At 38.8% G+C, this 23505-nt stretch overlaps 1 protein-coding gene across 3 annotated transcripts in view; it reads right to left on the bottom strand.

The window, feature by feature from the left end:
- AXIN1 (axin 1) overlaps positions 1-13454 on the bottom strand; it is a 173180-nt gene extending 159726 nt beyond the window's left edge. For 2 of the 3 annotated variants that reach the window (XM_072601887.1, XM_072601902.1), the window contains exons 1-2: positions 13326-13454; positions 6810-7778 (exon numbers count right to left, since the gene is read on the bottom strand). In XM_072601887.1, the coding sequence (XP_072457988.1) occupies positions 6810-7687 (878 nt within the window). In that variant the 5' untranslated portion in view covers positions 7688-7778; positions 13326-13454. Of the gene's footprint in view, positions 1-6809; positions 7779-8497; positions 8593-13325 lie in introns of all 3 variants that reach the window. The other variant, XM_072601895.1, reaches the window with a different exon arrangement.
- Between the last annotated feature and the right edge of the window lie 10051 nt (positions 13455-23505).

Genomic DNA, 23505 nt, shown 5'->3' with positions numbered 1-23505 from the left:
TCTCTTCTCTTTCTTTCCTCTTCCTTTGTTCAATTTCCTCTAAAATGGCAGGGAAGGTTGGACTGGACCTCTAAGTTCATTTCCCAACAAGTGCTCATGTGCAAACAGTGTCTGCCAAGAGTCCTCTTTAACTCAGTTTCTGTTGGATTAGAGCAGCTGTATCACAGAGACAGCTTATTATATGAGAAACTGGGGTAGGTCATATAGCTGAGATGAAAAATAATAGCTGTATCTGACTAGCTGCCATAGGACCACAACAAAGCTCACTGAGGCTGAAATCTCAGTAAGAAAAAAGCCATTTTTGAATAAAAATAGAAGAAATGGGGTGCCCATGATCATCAATTTTGGTTTCAAGTAGATCTCTACACTTGCACTATGACATCCTAATAACAGATTCAGATTTAGTAAACCATGCACACTTCTTCAAAGTAGAATACACACACATTGTTTCCACTAAGTTAGTAGAAATTTTTTAAAATTCACATGGATTTTTTTTTACTCTAGCATTTCATTTACAACTGAGATTATACTTCTCCCCAAATTTAGCAAATAGCTTTCACTGGGAGATAACAAGTTGGGTGACTTGGAATCATACCATATGTCAGAAGAGGTCCCCAAAAAACATAAAAACTGGCTAAGCAGAAAAGGATTTTTCTCCCATTCACCTAATGCAAGAGTAATGGAAAAGATCTGTCTTAGACTTTTCCAAACAAATATTCATTTCTGGGTTGAGATCAAATATGAAAAATTTCCACCCAAAGGGAAAACATCTGAGAAAGTTATGAAGAAGTGAGAAAAGAAGTGTAGAATGGAAATAGGTTTTCAGCTTTCACAGTAATCACTACTACAAACACTTTGGGCCAGGAAACACTACCTCATAATCAGTATTATCCAAGAACTTCTGGATGAGAACATACTTCATAGAATAAACCTGAGGCAAGTTCAAATATAAGTTAATGAGCAAGATGTCTGAAAACAAAGATTTAATTATCTTCTCCAGAATCCCACAGCCCTAAACACTAAGGCTTTCAATAATTAGCTTCTTGGCTAACCTATTCAGTCAGCTCTCAGTATGGTATAGTGCAATGAGCACAAGGACCTGAGTTATAATTCTGCTACTTACTAGCTGTGGGCCAAACTTGGGCAAGATAAGGATCTCTCTGCACCTCAGTTTCTTCATGAAGGGTTTAGGTTTAGAGAATATTAGAGTTCTTTAGAGCTTTATATGAATGAATAAGAAAAATATGAAATTATTCATTGTAATGCTTAAAAAACTAAAAACAAAATTTGTCCAACAATCAGGGAATGGACCAACAGTAGTATAAGAATGTAATGAAATTTAACCTACCATAAGCAATGACAAATATGAAAAACACAAAACTTGTATGTAGTTATGCAATGTTAAGAAACCAAACCTAAATAGAAATTACTGTTAACAATATAACGGCAAAACAAAAAGAAAAAAAAAAATCAACAAAACTCAAGCCAAATTCCCTCCAAAAAATAAACTGGTAACATTTTATCAAGGTTAAAGTACATATTCTTCCTTTTTGCTATTGTCTCAACTACAGAACTGGAAAGTGAAAGGTCCTATCAATAACAATCACCCTATTAGGTAGTTTAAACTTACCTGTCTAAATACTTTTGAGGGCGTGAAGGTGTGAGTAGGACATGTTTGTAACAAAACAAAATATAAATAAAAACAAGCAAATAAATCATAAAATTAAATGTAGCATCTCTGCAGTAAAAAGAACAATGTTTTGGAAAATTATATTACATGAGATTACTGCTTACATTACCAGACACCACGCTAACTGGTTTTACTTAATTCTTTTTCTTTGTTTCAAGGGAAGGTTTTGAGAGAAAGAATGACATATAAAATGAAGAACAGCTAGGAATGACATATAAAAATAAAAGGCAGCAATTAAATATTTTCTTTAAACAAAAGAACCCAGAGTCACCTCCCCACCAAGATAAAGTACTGAGGCAAAACTTTATTGGAAGCCATTTATTTACTCTATTAAACTGTAAAGACAGCAACAAAAAGGAGACAGCCCTCTTCTACAACTTGTAATGATAAGACTTGGGTGGATGCTCTGTCTTACCTTGAAGTTCTTAAGTGACAGGAAATATCTTTTACCATATTCCATTCATGGTATACACAGAAAGGATAAACTCTATTTTCCAACAACAGTTACATTAGTCAAATAATAAGTAATGATGTACTAAATACCGTACTAGGATCTACAGGGCAGTACTAAAATATAAGCCATTATTCCTATCCTCAAAGATCCAAAAGGCTAGTTGAAGAGGTAAGACCGACACACCTGATCCAATCCACAGTAGACAATAAATATAGTCCTAAGATATGTAATACATACTCTAAGTTTTATAGTTTAAAACTGACAGAAATGAAGTAATGCTTCAAGAAGGTGGGCCTTCAAAGATGAGAAGACTTCATCCATATTTCTTTTTTAAAAAAAAAATATAACCTATTTAAAAGTCATTTAATATATGTCCTTATCATTAAATAACTGGCTGAGGCTTGCAGTTTATTCTCCTTAATATTTCTTTTTAAAGAAAACAAAAATGTCTTTCTTTTAGCAACAGTGAATTACTGCTTTTAGATTTCCTATTAATGTTCAACTTAATATCTATCATCTTCTTTAATCTTTTTAAATTTTCTTCTGATAACCTATATTTAAAAATCCAAGTGAAAACTAGTCAGTCAATTTTGCTAGAAGTAAATAATGCTTATTTTGAAAGTCTAGCTACATCACAACTGTACATGGTCATGAAGCAATAAAGTTATATTTTTAGCTAATCTGAACACTCTTCTTAACCATCATCTCACGCAAATAAAATGCTTAACTCTCCAATAGATGTCCACTTGAAATGCTAGGCATGATGCCAGAAACTCAGTCACTTCTAATAAATGGATTTCATCTTTAAGACTACATAATGGGCAATATTTTAATAAGGTCATATGCTGCAAAATGCTTATCACATTGAAGCAAGCTATCTTAGAACTGAAAGGAATCTTAAAAATCACACAATACAATTCAAGTCTCTTTTTTTAGATAAACAAATTAAGGTACAGTGAAGCTAAGTTTAATCAGGATATCACAGTGGGAAAGCTCAAAGGGGGAAAACAAACATAAAACTACAGCATATTTGAGTTGTAAGCCTAAGGTCAATGGTTAAAATGAGATCTTATTTTTATATAAGGAAAGGAAAAATATATCTTATTTTTATCTATACATCTCCCAGTGCCTGGAAAGAATTTAAATATTGGAGGGAGGAAAGAAAGGAATACACAGCAACAAAAAAGAGAGAGAGAGAAAGAAATTGGTGGTATTTTGTCCAATACTGTTATACTTAGTAATGAGGTGTCATTTCTTTCAAAAGGAATGCTTCAATGGATCTGTGATCTTCTAAGGGTGGGTATTTCCTCCACCAATGCAGGTCACAATCTCTTGATGGTTTCTCATCCTGTGCAGTTCTTATGACGTTCAGTGAATACTCTATAGAGATGTACCCAAGAAGCCTTCTTCTGGTTCTTTTATTATTTTGGGAAAACCAGCATCACTCAGGTTTGTCCATTTGTTATCATTTATCATTATATAAGGATGCTGTACCTCCTTCACCCAACATGTGTCTGCCTACCTACCTGCCTACCACTGTCCTCAGGATCACCTGCAATTCTGATTTTATTGAGAAAGTGATACTCAATAATTCCCCAACAATTAGCATCACCAAGAAGATACACATTAAAATGATCAGTTTCTGAGACAGCAATTTGGAATTGTTAAAATCTTTAAAATCTAGCATTTCAAAATGCCCACATTATATTTTAAAGTATCCAAATACATAAAATTACTCAGAAAACTTCCAATTTCAACCTACCTCAGTTTCTAAAAACATCAATCATCACCATCATTACTGTCATCATTAAGGAATTTAGTTTAATCATTACTAATTTAAAATCTGTGAATCAATACGCAGAATTTCCCTCCTTTGGGTCAAATAAAGAATACATTCATAGCAGCACTTTTAGTGGTGGCAAAAAACTGAAAATAAAACAGGTTCCCATCAACTGGAAAATGGCTAGGAAAAAATGCAGCACATGAATGTAATAGAATATCATTGTGCCATAAGAAACAACAAATATGAACAATTCAGAATAAAATTAAATTTTATTATATATATATTACATATATAAGATAAAATTCAGAGCCAAGAGAATAATAATGATGGCTATAACAATACAAATGAAAATTATAAAAAGCATGAACTAGGACTAAATTCAATGTCCTCTTGGTTCCAAGGAATAGATAAAGAAAGGATCTGCCTCTTTTGATTATATGGGTGAGGAATACTGAATATACTCTCAGATAGTTGCTATTTGGGGTAGTTTTACTCAAGCATTTTTCTTTGTTACAAATGAGGATTCTATGGAGGAATGATATAAAACTGGAAAGAAATTAATAAAAACAATGCATCAATAAAACTTTTTTTAAATGACCAATGATCAATTTATTTGTAGCATCACATATAATTGTAAAGGTCACATTCCTTCATATGAAATTGAATCCTGTAGCTTAAACTTTCTCTGAAACTTTTTTTTTTGCAGGACATTTGCTCAAAGACTTCATTAAATCTATTCATTGAATGCTTATTAAATAAACTTAACATTTAAGATGCTCTGAAACCACAAAGGTGCAAATTTATTATCAAACTATGACCAAAGGAAGAAAAAAATTAGTTCAGAAACTAATTTCTGCGTTACATTACTTAATTACTAGACTAACCTCAACGTAGAGACTGTGTACACAGCTTTATGAGCTTCAGGCCCTTCTTTTCCAAGGCTTAACATAGCAAGCATGCACAGAGTAAGTACTGAAATGTTTTCTGACTTTTAATTACTTTGGGGGTGGGGAACAGAGCTTAACTAACCTGCCCAGGTCCCATAGCTAGTGAATATCTGAGGCAGGATTTGACCTCAGGTTCTCCTGACTCCAGGGCAGGCACTCTATCCACCTATTAATTACCTTTGAAACATTATAGATTCTCTATAAGAAAGAATCTAAACTTTAGTCCAGTTTTGCCCTTCCTTTCTCAAGGTAGTGACCTGGGATAAGTCACATTCTGTCCCTAGGTTCTAGTTTCTTTAAAAGTAAAATGGAGATTCTGGACTTGATTATCTCTCAAATTCACTCCAATTCTAAGCTTCTTTGTTTCTAAGGAAAAAAACAATTATTACTAACTTGACAACAAAACCACCTGTCACAGACAGTTTATACCTAACTTGAAGAGAGAAGCAAATTAATTCATGACTAAGAATTTAAAGATGTACCAAATATGATGGATCATGGATCACAAAACACAGTAAAACAACTAAAAGTCAGAGAATGACCATTTGAGTGCTGCATGTTTAAGCCCATTTTATCTGAAAGTTTTCCGATCAACTGAAAGCTTTCAAGCTTTTCAAATTAGCAAAAATTTTAAAGCATGACAAATTCGACCAGGAGGCCTATTTTCCTAGGCATTCTGGACCTAAAGGAGTTGCTTCATCTTGTTAAATAAATAAGCTTTTGCTGTAAGAAAAGAACCAAAACTACACTTCAAATAACCAATCTTATTATAAGTATCTTTTGAATAAAAGTATGTTTAAACACTCAGATATAGTTAATCCTATGTATATTAACAAGTAGTCAATTTCCCTGTCAAACTATACTTCAAGAGCCAATCAAGGTTTTCTATTAACTCCACAGGAAAGGCCAAGGGCTTGGGAATGTGTTTTTCATACTCTTGATTAAACCAGCAGGGTATCATTTGAATTCCCAGCTTTCAAAGTTTCATAAACACAGTCTTTCCTCATAATCTATAGGAAAATAAGTGGGAAAATGAAAGTACCTCAATATCTTCAGCAGACCATCTTCCATAAACAGAAATAAACTTCCACTCCAGAGATTAGGTAAAAGGACAAAATCAGAAATGCTTTTCCAAAATTACACCAACCTGACCATCAGGCATTGAGTTTTACCTACTGGCAAAGTTGCCCTGGGGAGCTTTATAGATCACGGTTTTAAAATAAGATAGCTTAATCAAAAATTAAACATTGTAAATCTTAATGAGTGTCAACGGTGCTTAGCCAGCGATATTTAGACATCTTGATGGTAAAGAAATGATTCTCTGCCTCCAAACCTTGCAACAGAAGCCACAGAAAACTTGCTTTTGTGACAGAAAGTTCTCCAAAGAGTTATGATTTTTTTACTGACTGTATCATATTTATGTATCATCAACTCACACAGAAACCTCAGAATTATTCTTTTCCTAAGAAAGAGAATCTTCATGTATCAAAAAGTAAAGTAAGTAAATCCAGATTCCAGAATCAACACCCGAATTAACAACACACTTAAGTAGATAACTGAAGTTATCCATTCCCACTTGGCTCTAAGGTAGACAGGCTATTTTTATCACATAAACTTACCATCTTCTACACAAATAAGTACTGATTTACTAATGTCAATGTCAATGTGTCACTAGAATGACTATCAACATGAAAATTCTTTGTCACCAGTAAGTCACACTTTTTAACTTAATTACAAACAAAATACTTAACATTTCAACAAGATTTGAGGAAGAAAAGAAAACATTTAGTATCGAGATAAAAAATAAAAGTACTACAATTCACTCTGAGGTGAAATTCACCCACAGTTCCCAATCAACTGAAAGAGGTTTTCCCCAAGTTGTTCGCTAGATTTCAGAAATCAGCACAAAATATGAAAATCACATGTGTAACTTACCTGAATTCTCTGCTTTCATTGTATCTCCTATTTGATGAGGCCCGCTGCGGTGCAGTTTCCATTAGTAACTTCTGAGTTAGCCTGCTAGATGGAGCTGAATCTCTGCCATTATCCTCTTCTGTGTCTTGGTCACACTTCCATTCCTCATCCTCATTCAAAGTGGGCAAATATCCAGGTATACCTTTCCCTGTCCCTGACCCAGGGCTCTGATCACTAAAGATTTTAGGGCTTTCCAAACCCGTCCTCGTGTATTCCAAATAAATATCTGATTTTAGGAACAAGGGGTAGGTGTTATCCTCCATCATGGATTGGACTTCAGTTTGGGCCTGGTCAAACATGGCAGGATCAATATGTTGCTTCATGATGCAATCTTTTATAAAGCTCTTTGTAGCTGGTTTAGTCTGACGAGATACAATCCCATTATTATCAAGAATATATTTTCTGTAAATAGCTTTTGCCAACTTAAGCCTCTTTTCTTCATTGGAGTCACAGGGCTCCAATTTCCTAAAGCCACTGCAGGCAAACCAGAAGTCTAGCAAATCTGCAGAATCTTCTTGCTTCAAGAAAGTCCTAAACAGATTTATTCCATCTTGATCATCCAGCAAAGAATGCAATGATTCAGCCCATTTCAAATATGGGGGTGTAGGTGAAGCACTTCCTTCAGGCTCATACCCCAAATCCAGATCTGATCGCCTCGGGGTGGCCGTGGAAGTTTCACTTTTAATCCCATCGCCTTTCCCAAAATAAAAGCTGTGGCTGACTGGTCTGGGATCTGTGGAAACCAGTTCACCTTCCTCACCAGGAACTGGGGGCCTGGGAGCATCTTCAGTGAAGCTCCCCCCAAGGTCCAAGGGGAAACCCTGTTCTTGGACATTCATTTTGGGGCTCTGTGTTCGTCAAGGGATAATGATTGCAGCACCCTAATCTCAGTACACCAGTACTTATAGTTCCAAAGTGAATCAATCTGTCCTGTTGAAACCATTAAGAGGACAAGGATTAGGAAAAGTAGCCCTGTAGAAATACAGCTATTTAGGCTTTTTAAAAGACAAGACTACAGTACCCTACCCTCCCACCATGTGGACTGAAAATAAAGTATTTCTCAGGTTTTCAGCAAAGTATTTATTTTTTAGTTTGTCCATTTTTGCTCCACTATTTGGAACAATGAACATACAATGCTTTGTTTAGCTCAATATATAAACTAATTTGGTAAATTAATTATAAAATTATTCTTGTAATGAAATTTTACACACATGCACATGCGCACATGCGCACGCGCACACACACACACACACACACAAACACACACCATGAAATTTGGTATAAGGTAGAGTCAAGCCTGATAGTCTTAAGATTGGAGGAATATGTCATTATCAAAAGGAAGAAGAGCTCAACTGCAATTGCTCCTAACTCCATCAAAACCCATCTTCACCATTCCAACTCCACTAAAGGCTATTTTACATAGCACTTGCTTTTTTCATATAAACTTTTTTTAATCTAAAAATTAGAATATTTTCTTTCTTTTTTAAGATAAAGCTTAATATTCTTTGCCAGTAACACTCTCAAATACATACATTTTCTATATACCATATAAATTTTGCTTAGAATTACTTACAAAACTTCTAAGTTACAGTAAGAAGTTTCATTAAGCTTAAAAAAAAAAAAGGAATGCGTGATAACTTGTGACCTACCCAAAACTGCTGCTGGTAGGGAACACGGAAAAGAAAGGAGTCACTTTTTAATATCCTTCTTACCAGAAAAGCACACTGTCAGCAACCTAAGAAATCTGAAGAATTCCAACAAGGTAAAAAAAGTCATTGAAGTAAAATTAAGATATGGCTACTAGCTGAGATCTAATTCTGGATTCTGATAACCAAATTATCATATCAATATCAGATTTATAACAAGGTATTTCTAAATAGCTGATTAGCTTTTATAGACCAAGATGCTAAAAAAAGACTCCCGCTCAGGCAGTCTCCTAGCTGTAGCTATTTGCAGGTGGCTAACAAATTCTTTTAAGATCTAAGTACTTCCCTGATCCACTCATGAGAGATCTAGTTAAGCCCAAGTCCACCAGTGCCACCTACTCTGGTGCTGAGCCAAATACTGGGTTGATGACTTGTAAAATTCCCATGTGGTCTGACCACATATTTTTGACATTTAAAGTGGGTCAAGTGCTGAAAGAGAGATCATTGCTTTATAAAGCAGATCTCAAGCAGCTTTGCAAATGAACCATGGCCAGAACCTTTAAAAGTCAAGGTTGACCTAAAGAAAATTAGTATATGTACAAAGTTATCATACTTTACAGTTTATAAATCCTTTTCCTCACAACACCCCTATGAGGTAGTAAGTACAAGTATTATTAATCCCCATTTGATACATGAAAAAAGTGACACAAGAAAAATAATGAAATTTGTCTTAAGTCAAAAAGTTAGAACCAAGATTACAACCAAGTCCAATGCTCTTTCCACAATACTATGTTGTCTCTTCTTCTGCTTCTTTCACCCATTTGCATGGCTCTCCATGGAAATCTATATTTATGAAGGCATCATTTTGTTTGCCTGAGATACAGAACAGGGCACTCACAGATGGCTAGGAGTGAGTGCCACTGATAAATGTGACTTAGGTCACAATTATATGACCCAAATGGCATTTCTGCTGCTAATGATTTCTAAAAAATGATTGGCTGTGCTATAATCTCCATCTCAGCAGGAAAAGCCAATTTCTTAAGGTCAAATCTCTCCATGTTTTGGTATCCAGCTGCTCAGAGACCACTTCAATTGAAAATTAATTTTTTCAACCAGTTCACATTTACTGAGCACCTATGTGCAAAAGATTTCACTGGGCTATCAATATGTAATGTACTATTGTCCACAATGCCATCTTGTGCAAGAGGGCCAAGGCAATTAGCCACCCATGAATTAGAATATACTAGAAGTGCTGCAATCCTCAAGAAATGCCTGAACAATAAAAGCGTAATTGCTAAATTACTCCCTAAAATGTTTGATGATTGTATGCTGTCCCACAACACCTTCTGCAATACATGACTACTGATAGGTAATTTACAATAGCATTTTGTAGTTATGTGTTTAATATCTATTATCTTATTTGATCCTCACAACAACCCTGTGAGGTAGGTAGTGACAAGATTATTATCTCTACCTTACAAATCAGGAAAATGAGGACCAAAAAAAGAGAAGTGACTTGCCCAACATAACACAAAGAGGGAGCAAAAGAGCTTAGAATCCCAAACTTCCCAACTTCTATTTCAGTGTTTTTTCTACTATACATATTGCTTTTCTACAGTTCTTTCTAAAGCTTGTCTTGCAATTTAATCTGAGCATATCTTGTTTTGTATTTGTTTTCTACTTGTGCTCCACAGCACGGTGAATTTAAAAGGTCCTCAATAAATCTTATTAATTTACAATATATCAGTGCTTTGCATAAAGCAGAGTTTCAACAAATATTTGTCAAATTATTTGTTTTAAGTGAAATTTCTAAATGTTTAACTTTGGACATTCCTCTTTATTAAAGATCTCATAACTTTCTTCAACTATATTATGGAAATGGTAACAAAATTACCATCAAATGTTTCATTACAAAGCTGAAACTGTTACAACATCAATACAGGAATCAAGTGTTTATCAAATACACCAAAACAAATATGGGATAATGGAAGGAACACTAGACTAGGAATCAGAAGACCTAGGTTGTAACCTGGTTTTGCCACTAATGAACTGCGTGACCTTGGGCAAAGTACTTAACCACTTGGGGCTTCAGTTTCCTCATTTGTCAAAAGAAGGAGTTTGACTAGATCACCCTCCTCTTCTTTTTCTGCTCTAACATTCTATGATCATGTTAAACTTATCTTTCTCCACACAAATGAAATATTTCAGATTCTTTCCACTTACAAGGGTTGTCAATTAACACAAGGCAGGAGACCCTTGCTGTCTCTACAAGTACCAAAAGGAAAACACTCCCCACCAAATCTGTAGACTGGTAAAACACTATTCTTTGATTCTCAGGTCTCCAACACAGAAGTAAATCAATACAAAGTCCACTCACTCACTCATTCAATAAATAAATAAATGCAGTAAAATTAATTCATGCTAGAATAAAGTAACCACAGATATGCAATCTGGCTCAGAGCCTGTAACCTCCAACAACAAAGTTCTCCCTTGAAAGGAATGTGCTTTTAAAAGTCTGATATGCCTTTATAATTTAAGGATTGCATAAGCTCCTTTCCTGAGTACCAGGTGTCTGGACTCTTTAAAAAGTGATATGATCACTAACTTGATTCTCCCACCACAGAAAAAGCCCAAGAACATATTTCAAACCAGAGCAAGGGATGACAATTCAAAGCTACTGAAAATCAAACAGGAACATGGTCTTTTAAGTGACATCCTAACCTTTTCCCTCAGCTGAATTTCTTAGAATTGGAACTGAGCTATTCTTACACATTGTTTCAGGTCAGATACAGTTTCCCACCCAACCAGACTACAGGTGAACTCCTGTAGAAGGGCCTGTGGATCCAAGTGAACTTGAAATACTTCCTGCAGGGAGAAGCACAGAACCTTATTGTGCAGCCCCCCCCCCCCCCAAAAAAAAAAGCTAATCTCCACAATAAAAACCCTTTGTAAAAATATTTTAGATTTGGGCTGAATGAAACCGCTGAAGTATTGATGTATTTACTCTTTTTTCTTCAGAAGTTAAAGTTTTACTGACTCCCTCTAACACTGGTTTTGAGACTGCATATTCCTAAGGTTTCCTGGGGGGGGAGGGGCAGAGGGGGTGAGACGGCAGGCTGGGAGTGGGACTCCTAAAGAAAAAAATCACGCTAGGTGAGGTTTAGTCCGTGGCTACAAAGTTAGGTTTGTTACCTGTTGTCTTGGAAGGTTACAGAAGCAAGGGGCAACCCCTGAATTCTGAGGTCAAACCACATCTAGTACTACACGTTGTACAGAAAAACAACAGTATTTCTGCTCCAATTTGGGGTTATTTCTATGCCACAATCTCTTAATATCCCTCCTTTAGGTCTAATTCTGGGATTCTAACAATCATTCTACAAATCTCCAACTTGCCTCACATTAGGTATCCTCTTCTCACTTGTCTTCTTCAATCCTCCCCCACACACACACCTATGGGACTGACTCCAATTGGACACCGGCTCTACTCTATCCTCAGATTTCCTTATTTGGACCCCCTCTTCTTCACATTTCTCTACATTTAAATGCAGATACATTCCACCATCTCTCCCCCTTCACAACTAGAGATTTTCCTCACTCTGGAAATTTTATTTTTGTAGGGGGGGCGCAGAGGACAAGGTTGGGCAGTGGGTGAATTCAAAGCCTTCTGCTCAAATAGCCCTCCACATGTAAATTCCTCTATCCTATTTTACATACACACAACTAGCTATACTTCATAAACTGCTTTGGCCTCTGCCACATTCTCTCCCTTTCTATCCTACATTTTCATACTCACCTCCAGAATCATCATTCAGCCTTCTCACACCACCTACACCTCTATGACATCCTGACCTTACAAACTCGTAAGCAAGTCCTGTGCTGCTCTTTGGCCTCAGCATCCCCGTCTCCTGACACTCCCAAATTTCATTTTCTATCCTTAAACGTTTCCAGGTCTCCTCATCACTCTCAGGCATATGCAGGTGCCCTATTCCGACTTCTCAGGCATGCCCCAGGTCCCCCCCTTTCCTCTCCTCTCAGGCACTTCCTGGTTCCCCCTCCTTTCTCCTCCCTCTCCCTCCCTCCGGTACCCTTCCTTCTCCTCTCAAGCACCCCTACATCTCCTCCCCTTTCTTTCCCTCAGACACCCCCATACCCCCAGGTATCCCCTTCCCTCTTCTCTCAGATACCCCTAGACTCCAGATACCCCCCCCTCCCCCACTCCTCCTCTCCGACACCCCCCAGGTCCCTCCTCCCCTCTCCCCGTCCCTGATACCCCCAGGTCTCCCCTCTTTCCTCTTCTCAGACATTCCCAGGTCTCCCCCTCCTCTCAGACACCCCCAGGTCTTCCCTTCCCTCTCTTTTCAGACACCCCCAGACCCCTAGTACCCTCTCCCCTCTCCTCCTCTCAGACACCCCCAGACCCCCAGGTCTCCCCTCCCTTCTCTTCTCCCCAAACACCCCCAGACCCCAGGTCCCCCCTCCCCTCTCCGCTCAGACACCCCCAGACCCCAGGTTCCCCCTTCCAGACACCTCCAGACCCCAGGTTCTCCCTCCCAGACACCCCCAGACCCCAGGTCCCTCCTCTCTTCCTCTCCCCAGCTCCCCTCCTCCCTCTCTTTCCCTCCCTGGGACTCGCGCTCCCTCCAGCCGGGCCGGGCCTAGCGCGGGGCCCCGACCTCCCCTGCGGCCACCGAGCTCCCTACAATGGGCCCGGCTCCTGGGCCGGCGGGCTCCGCTCCGGGTCCGGGCCTGCCCCGCGCCCCGCGGCCCCTGCCCGGCCTCCCCCCTCAGGAATGCGCGGCCCCGGCCCGGCCCGGCCTGGCTCCCCACTCACCCGCGCGGCGGCGGCGGCGGGTCCCGGTCCCGGGGCGGGCGGGCGGCCCGGCCCATGCGGCTCAGAGGAGACCAGGCGGGCGGGACGGGGCGGGGGCGCGGCCCCGGGCGCTCCCCATGGCGGCGGCGGCTGCCTCCGGGACGGGGAAGGAGGCCCGTGGAGCGAGGTCAGCGGGCTGGGGCGCGGAGCCGGAGCCGAGCCCGAGCAGAGCCCGGGCTGCGCCGACCGCCCGGCCCGGCCCGGCCCGCTCCTGCCCCGCCCGCGCTCTGGCTTCTGCCTCCGCCGCCTCCGCTCCCCGTGCCAGGCCCGTACTCCGGGCCCCTCCTCCGGCGCTCCGGCTGCGGCCCCGGCCCCGGCCCCGCGGAGGCGGCCCCTGCCCGCTGTGGCTGCTCCTGCCGCGGTTCCTGCCGCCCGAGCCGGGAGCCCGAGCCCCCGAGCCCAGCGAGCTTCAGCTCGAGCCCAGAGCGCCACCCTCGGCGCCGCCGAGAATTGCGGGGGAGGCCCCGGGCGGGGGCGGGGGCCGGGGCGGGGCCCCGAGAGGGGACGCGCACTGGGGGCGGGGCAAGTGTGCGGCGGGGGAGGGAGGGAGAGACGAGGGAGGAGCTCCAGTAGTGGGAGGAGGGGCTGAAGGAACGCGGCGGGAGGTGGAAGGAAGGGGAAAAGGAGAGGGAGTGCGGCTGTGCAGAAGAGACGAGCTTCTGCAAAGCTCCAGCGAGCCTGGTAACCTGGGCAGGGTCCCTTCAGGTCACCGCTCCTCCGTCTGCTCAGCTGTGAAATGCACCTCAATGGTCTCTTCCACTACGAGTCCTAATATGAGGGAAAGGGAAAGAGAAGGTGAAGGAGGGAAAGAAAGAAAAGGGGGGGAGATGAGAGGGAAAGGGAAGGAGAAGGTGAAGGAGGGAAAGAAAGAAAAGGGGGGAGATGAGAAGGAAAGGAAGACACTGGAGGGAAGGCAGAGGAGGAGAAGGGCGGCAAGGAAAGATGGCCAGGAACGTTAGCAGAGGCCCGGAGATGAACTGGAAAGGTGGAGAGAAGAAAGGGCATCCATCCTAAGCTTCCTCTTCTCTCCTCCATACCCCGAAATCCCTTTTCTTCTTTATCCCCCGTTATCTTTTCTTTTGTCCCAGTTGCAGATAACCCTGCAACTTGTAGTCTTGTCACCATATCCTCCAGAAGTGACTGCTCCCTCTCCCTCGCACCTTCAGTATCTCCTTATCCACTGAGTTGTTCCTACTAAAAGATCCAGGTTTCACACATCCTAAAAACAGAACAAAATAAACAAAACCACACACACACAAACCTTCATTTGATAACTACTTCCCCTCAAGCTATCCATCCATACCTATTAAGCTACAGACCAACTTCTCTTCTCCTTTTCCAAGATAAACTCCCTATATCCATTTCCTCCCTTCCCACTCAGTTCTGAGTACCTTGCATTTCTACTTCTGACCCCAGCCCTCAATAAACTGCTCTTACCAAGGATATCTACTAGATCTAGGGCCTTTTCTCAGTCCTCATTCTACTTGATCTCTCTGAAGCTTTGGACCTGACAATCCCTTTCTTCCCCTTTCCTTCTCTCCTCCCTTGAATTACCTGGGATCATAGAATTAGAGCTGGAAAGGAACTGAGCAGGCAGCTAGTCCTGAGTGGGCAGCTAGTCCAGCTTTATTTTAGAGAAGAGGAAATAGCCACACAGAGAAGGTAAGTGACTTGCCCAGGGTGGAAGTCATCAAGTATCTAAAGTAGGGTTAGAACCCAGGTCTTTCTGATGCCAAATTGAGTACGCTATCCACTATGCCACTGGCTCCTGACACAGTTTTCTTTTAGTTCTCCTTCTAGAATTCTAAATAGTTCATTTCAAACTCTTTTGCTAGATCATCATCACCTTCTTTGCCCATTAAGTGGGCTCTGTTCTTTCTATCTATTTAATGTCCTGATCAACTCCCATGGGATCAATTATCATCTTGTTGCAGTTTCTCAAATCTATGTATCTAGAATTGATGTCTCTTCCAGGTTCCAATGCTACATATTCTGTTATCTACAGGACATCTCTACCTAAAACGAGATGCTCATTTTCCTAAAATACATCCCTCTAAACTTCCCTGTCACTTCAGTCATCCAAGACTGATACCACTGGTATGATCCTTGAGTCCTCCCTCTCCCTCAATCCCCATACCCTATCAGTTGTTAATACTGCCTTCATAACATCTCTGCCATCAGTCCCCTTCTCACACTTCACAAGATCATCACCCTAATTCAGATTCTCATTACCCCTCACGTGGACTATGGCAAAAGCCTCCTAATTGATCTCAAAGCTTCCAAACTCTCCCCTCTCAAATCCATCCTCAACAGAGTTGTCAAACCAAAATTCCTAAAATAAAGGCCATGGCTCACATATCTCTTCTCAAAAATCTTTAACAACTCTCTTGCCTCTAAGAGAAACACAAACTTCCTCAGCATGGAATCTTAAGACATCTACAGACTTAGTGCAGAGTGAGGAAGGAACCATCTGAAGTCCTCCCAAATTCCCCTCGAAACAACTAGAAAACCACCTCAGAATTGACCCAGGAGCAGGAAAGAAGCTTACCAGCACAGCAGGAAAGGTCTGTCTCACTGGGGTGGGAGCGGAGCGAGGTCTAAGAACAGTAGCAGCAGCAGCCAGCCTCACAGAAGGAGACCTGCAGCAAATCTACCTAGGAGGCTCCACCCTCCTGCAAGTCAGCAGCCCCCCAGGCAAGTTAAGCAGTCTATACTGAGAAGCACAGCCCTATCCCCCAAAGCACAAGCCACCAGCCAGGCCTTGACCCCATTGCTGACCAGTACTGAAGCCCTACCCTGGGGCTGCCTAACACTGAGACCCTGTCCCAGGGGCCTACCAGCAGAGAGACCCTGTTTCAATAGCAACCCAGCAATAGGACCCCACCCCTGGGGCAGGCCAGCAGCTAAATTCCACACTTGGTCAACAAGGAAGGCCTACCTCCTAGTGAAAGCCATAAGGGAAGCCTACGTTCCAGGAAAGACAAGCATCTTCTAAGCCCTGAAGCCCAGTGAAAGCCAAGAGTAAAACCTAGAGCCCTAGTGCAAAAACCTTGGGACAGTGCAGAACCAGAGGACAACTCTCACATAAAAACACCAAGTCACAGAAAAAGTGTGGTGAGGGGTGGGGTGGGGAGAGGCAACAAGAAAAAATGAGTTAAAAACAAAAAAGAGCTTGAAAATAGAAAAGTATTATGGTGATAGGAATGATCAAGACATAAACTTAGAAAAGGACATAGTGTCAAAATCGCTATGTGTGAAGACTCAAAGGAAAATGTAATTTGGTCTCAGGCCCGAAGAGAATTCCTGGAAAAGTTTAAAAGAGATTTTTAAAAAGCAAATTAGAGAAGCAGAAGAAAAATTGGGGAAAGGAATGAGAGTAATGCAAAAGAATCATGAAAAGAAGAGTCAATAGAATGGGAAAAAATATACAAAAATTTACTGAGGAAAATAACTCCCTAAGGAACAGAATTGGTCAAATGGAAAAGGAAGTACAAAAGTTCACTGAAGAAAAAAATTCCTTAAAAATTAGAACTGAACAAGTTGAAACTAATGATTCTATGAGACATCAAGATACAATAACACAAAATCAAAAAAGTAAAAGAAAAATAGAAGAAAATGTATAATTTCTCACTGGAAAAACAAATGACCTAGAAAATAGATCCAGGAGAGATAATATAAAAATTACTAGATCAACTGAAAGCCATGATCAAAAAAAAAAGCCAGGACAACATCTTTCAAGAATTTATCAAACAAAACTGCCCTAGACCAACCAGAGAGCAAAACAAAAATTGAAAGAATCCACCAATGATTGCCTGAAAGAGATCCCAAAATGAAAATTCCCAGGAACATCATAGTCAAATACTTGAGTTCACAGATCAAGGGGAAAGTATTGCAAGCAGCCATAAAGAAACAATACAAATATTGTGGAGCTACAGTCAGAATTACATAGGATTTGGTGGCTTTCACATTAAAGAACTGGAGGGCTTAGAATATGATATACCAGAAGGCAAAGTACTTAGGATTATAACCAATAATCACCTACCCAGCAAAATTGAATATAATCTTTCCAGGGGAAAAATGGATATTAAAAAAAATAGAGGACTTTCAAGCATTTCTAATTAAAATATGAGAGCTGAATAAAAAATTTAACCTCCAAATACAAGACTCAAGGGAAACATAAAAAGGTAAACAAGAAAGAGAAAACAAAAGAAATTCACTAAGGTTAAGCTGTTTATTTTTCTATATGTCAAGATAATATTTGTAACTCTTAATATCTTTAAGTAAGGAGCATATGTAGAGAGAGGGGGTGGATAGAAGGTGATTTTGATGGGATGATACTCCCCCAAAAGAAAACAAAATAAAGGAGTGAGAAAGAAAATTGCACTGGAAGAAGGAAGGAGGAGACTGAATGGGATAAATTATCTCCCATAAAAGAGGCATGAAAGAGCTATTATAATGGAGGGGTAGATTGGGGTAGGGGTGGGGAGGTAGGGGGGGAGGAAAAAGAATGGCCAGCAAAGCTTAAACCTTACGCTCATCAAAACTGGCTCAAAAAGGGAATAACACGCATTTAGTTGGATATAGAAATCTATCTTACCCTATAAGGAAGTAAAAAGGGACAGAGATAATAGAAGGGGGAGGGGAGGACTGATAAAAAAGGGGGTATATTGGGGTGGTGATCAGAAATAAAACACTTGTGAAGAGGGAAGGGTGAAGTGTAAAAGAGAGATGGGAATTAACAAGTGAAAAATAGCATGGATGGAAATATACAGTTAGTCATCATAACTATAAATGCGAATGGGATGAACTCTCCCGTAAAATGAAAGTGGATAGTAGAATGAATTAAAAATCAGAATCCTACAATATGTTATTTACAAGAAACACATATGAAGCAGACAGATATACACAGGGTAAAAGTAAGGAATTGGAGCAGAATCTATTCTGCTTCAGCTGAAGCAAAGAAAGCAGAAGTAGCAATCATGATCTCAGAAAAACACAAAATCAAAAATAGGTATAATTAAAAGAGATAAAAAAGGAAACTATATCTTACTGAAAGGTACCACAGACAATGAAGTCATATTAATATTAAATATATACACCAAATGGTATAGCATCTAAATTTTTGAAGAAGTTGAATGAGTTACAGGAGGAAATAGATAATAAAACTATACTAAGTGGGGGACCTCAACTTTCCCATCTCAGAACTAAATAAATCTAACCAAAAAATAAACAAGAAAAGTTAAGGAGGTGAATAAAATTCTGGAAAAGTTAGATATGATAGATCTCTGGAGAATGGAAATAGAAAGGAAAATACCTTTTTCTCAGCAATACATGGCACCTACACAACAATTGACCATGTATTAGGACATAAAAACATCACAACTGAATGCAGAAAGGCAGAAATAGTAAATACATCCTTTTCGGATAATAATGCAATAAAAATTACATTCAATAATGGAAAATGGAAAGAGAGATTAAAAATTGACTGGAAATTAAATAATCTAATCCTAAAAAATAAGTGGGTCAAAGAACAAATCATAGAAACAATCAATAATTTCATTAAAGAAAATGACAACAGTGAGACAACATACTAAAATTTATGGGATTCAGTCAAAGTGGTACTTAGGGGAAATTTTATATCTCTAATTGCTTACATAAATAAAATACAGAAAAGGCAGATCAGTGAATTGGGCATGCAATGAAAAAAAACTAGGAAAAGAAAAATTAAAAATCCCCCATTAAACACCAAATTGGAAATTCTGAAAATCAAAGGAGACATTAATAAAATTGACAATACAAAAACCATCAAACTCATAAATAAAACTAGAGTCTAATTTTATAGGAAAAAACCCAATAAAATAAACAGCTGGTTCATTTGATTTTTAAAAAAAAAGGAAAGAAGAAAACCAAATTACTAGTATTGAAAATATAAAGGGTAAATTCATCACCAATGAAGAGGAGATTAAAACAATTGTTAGGAGCTAATTTGCTCAATTATATGCCAATAAATTTGACAATCTAAATGAAATGGATCAATGGGTACAAAAATATACATTACCAAAGTTAAGAGAAGTAAAATACTTAAATAACCCAATCTTAGAAAAAGAAATTGAACAAGCTATCAATGAATTTTCTAAGAAAAAATCTCCAGTACCAGAAGGACATACTAAACATTTAAAGAACAATTTCTCTGAACACTATATAAAATATTTGAAAAATCAGGCAAAGAAGGAATTCTGCCAAATTCCTTTTATGACACAAATATGGTACTGACACTCAAACCAAGAAAAGTCAAAACAGAGAAAGAAAATTATAGACCAATTTCTCTAATGAATATTGATGTAAAATGTTAAATAAAATACTAGGCAAAGAGATTACAGAAATATATCATAAGGAACATACACTATGACCAGGTGGGATTTATGCCAGGAATTCAGGGCTGGTTCAATATTAAGAAAACTATCAGCACAACTGACCATATCAATAAGAAAAGCAACAGAAATCATATGATTATCTCAAAAGAAGCAGAAAAAGCCTTTGACAAAAAACAGTTCCCATTTCCGTCAAAAACACAGAATTTAAAATGGTCAGTTATATTTATCTAAAACCACCAGCAAGTTTTATCTATAATGGGGATAAAAGCTAGGAGCCTTCCCAATATGGTCAGGGGTGAAGCAAGGGTGCCCATTATTACCTATATTATTTAATACTGCACTAGAAATGTTAGCTATAGCAATAAGAACAGAAAAAGAAATGAAAGGAATTAGAAATGAGGAAACAAAACCAGCACTCTTTGAAGATGATATGTTAGGCTTAGAAAATCCTAGAGAATCAACTAAAAAACTACTTGAAATTATTAACCACTTTATCAAAGTTACAGGATACAAAATAAACTCACACAAGTCACACAAGTATTTCTTCATTACCGACAAAGTCCAACAGCAAGAATAGAATGAGAAATTCCATTTAAAATAACTACAGACAGTATAAAACACTTGGGAGTCTACCTGCCAAGACAAACCCAGGAACTATATGAACACAACTATAAAACACTTCTCACACAAATAGAGTCAGATCTAAACAACTGGAAAAATATTAATTGCTCATGGGTAGGCCAAGCCCATATAATAAAAATGACAATTCTACCTAAATTAATATATTTATCCAGTGTCATACCAAAGTATCAACCCATTATTTTATAGAGTTCGGAAAAATAATCACAAAATTCATGGAAGAACAAAACCTCAAGGATATCAAAGGAATTAATGATAGAAAAGCAAAAGAAGGTGGTCTAGATGTACCAGAGTTCAAATTGTACTATAAAGCGATAATTATTAAAACAATCTAGTACTTGCTAAGAAACTGAGTGGTGGATCAGTGGAATAGATCAGGTACAAATTACATTACGGTAAGTGACCATAGTCATCTAGTATATGATAAACCCAAAGAATCAAGCTTTTGGAACAAAAAGTCATTAGTTGACAAAAACTGCTGGAAAAACTGGAAAACAGTATGGCAGAAACTAGGTATAGACCAATATCTCATGTTGTTTACTGAGATAAGGTCAAAATGGGTACATAAGTCGCACTTAAAGGGTGATACCATAAGCAAATTAAGAGAGCACAGAATAGTTTGTCAGATTTGTGGATAAGGGAAGAATTTAGAACCCAAGAAGATATAGAGAGCATTCCAAAATATAAAATGGATCATTTTGACTATATACAATTAAAACATTTTTGCACAAACAAAAGCAATGTAACCAGAATTATAGAAAAAGCATTTTGCAACAAGCATCTCTGAGAACGGCCTCACTTCTCAAATACATAGAGAATTCAGTCAAATTTATAAAAATACAACTCCTTCCCCAATTGATAAATGGTCAAAGGATATGATAAGCAGTTTTCAGAGGAAGAAATCAAAGTTATCTATAGTCATGAAAAGATGCTCTAAATCACTATTGATCCGATAAATGCAAATGAAAATAACTCTGAGGTACCACCTCACACATATTAGAGTGGTTAATATGACAAAAAAATAAAGGAAAATGTTGAATGATGGAAGGGATGTAGGAAAACTGGGACACTAATGCATTGTTGGTGCATAAACTGATCAGTGATAAACTGATCCAATCATTCTGGAAAGCAATTTGGAACTATACCCAAAGGGTTATAAAACTATGCATATACCTTCGATCCAGCAATTCCACTACTAGGTCTATATCCTAAAGACAGTCAAAAAAAGGGAAAAGGACCGATTCGTACAAAAATATTTATAGCAGCTCTTTTTGTGGTGGTAAGAATTGGAAATCAAAGGGATACCCATCAATTGGGGAATGGCTAAACAAGCTGTGGTATATGAGTGTAATGGAATATTATTGTGCTATGAGAAATGACAAGCAGGATAATTTCAGAAAAATCTGGAAAGTCTCACATGAACTGATACATAGAGAACTGAAAAGAACCAGGAGAACATAACATACAGGCAGTTTGTATATAGCGGAAGATATGAGATCCCAGTTCTGGGTCTCCTCACCAAAAACAAAACAAAACAAAAACCCAACACACAAACCATAACATATGCTGGTTCACTATTCCAATTGTAGAAGATCCATTTACACTCAAATTCCAGATGAGGATTCTGGGGTAGGTATTGCACACTACACACAAAGCATTTTTCAAAATTAATTTATTTTGCAACTCCCTATCTTCCTCAGTGTCATTAGTCATATAATTTCCCAGAGGATTAATCTGCTACCAACAACCTTTTGGAAACCTTACGGAAGACTAAATGCCCCAACCTATCCTTCTAATTTTTATTTTTTATCACTTCCCAGTAAAATGTGATGTGAAATGTTCTAGGAGCCAGGAGACCTAAATTAAAGGTCCAGCTCAGCCACTTTCCAAATGATCATAGATAAGCTATTAACATCTCTGTGCTCCAGTTTCCTCATTTGTAAAATGAAGATTAGACTCCTAATCCCTAAGCAACCCATTTTACTTTTTGATGGCTCTAATTTTTAGGAAGTTTTTTTTTCCTCATATGGAATTAAAAAATCTGCCTTTTTGCAACTTTTTTCTCCTTGCTCCTACTATTCTCTTCTTGAGTCAACCAGACCAAGTCAAATCCCTCTTCCACATGACACTCCTTCAAATACTTGAAAACACCTGCTATACACAGTGCACTTAATAAGTACTAGTTGATCAGTGGCTTGATTAAAAATACACCACAGTGGTATACTGGAAAGAGCACTAGATTTGGAGTCAGAGAACTTGTTCAAATGTGTTTGAATACTGGTTGTATTGTACTGAATATTAATTGTGTTATTCAATACCTCTGTGACCTTTCACCAGAGACTTCCTTTCCCTGGACTTCAGTTTCCTCATCTGTAAAATAAACGGGGATGGGGATAGAGGCTTGACTTGGACTAATTAATCTCAAAGATGGCTTGCAGCTCTAAATCCATTACTTTCTTATTCATAAGGTATGCTCACGTTCTCTGTCTGTCTGTCTCTGTCTGTCTGTCTGTCTCTCTCTCTCTGTCTTTTTCATCCCTGGCTCAACTACTCTTAAACTGGGTGATTCTGGATAAGTCATTGAACCTCTTCCAATCTGTTTCTTCGTAAGTAAAAAACAGCGATGTTTGCCCTACTTGACTTCATTAGGGGTTGTGAGGAAAACATTTTTAATACTTTATAAAGGTGAGCCATTTAATATTACTGTGGCTCACTGCACTCTCCACTTTGCCCTAGACACATCTGGCTTCCACTCTTTCCTTCCCCAAGAGCCCAATTCTTTATTCCCTTTCTCAATAGGCACAATCCCATTTTATTGCTTCCTTTGGTGAGTGGTGTATATGGGAACTTTTGTTTGGGGAGTTAGGAAGGAGCTCTATAGTTTAACCAAGAAATTGAGGGCCACTATCTTAAGGCACAGAATCCTAAAGTCTGAGAGTTGGAAGGAACAGAAATGCAGAATTACAGAATCTCAGAATTTGAAGGGACCTCAATCAGATACCATCTACTCTACCCCTTGCTGGAACAGAAATCTACTTTCTAGGATCTCAGAGAGATGATTATCTTCCGGTTCTCCTGAAGAAGAGGAATTCACTACCCTTTGAAGGAGTCCCTTTAACTTTAGCAGA

Source organism: Notamacropus eugenii, chromosome 1 (genome assembly GCF_028372415.1).
Source record: "Notamacropus eugenii isolate mMacEug1 chromosome 1, mMacEug1.pri_v2, whole genome shotgun sequence".
NCBI classification, from domain to species: Eukaryota; Metazoa; Chordata; class Mammalia; order Diprotodontia; family Macropodidae; genus Notamacropus; species Notamacropus eugenii.
The sequence above is the reverse complement of the archived record's forward strand: the minus strand, read 5'-3'. Positions and strand labels throughout refer to the sequence as shown.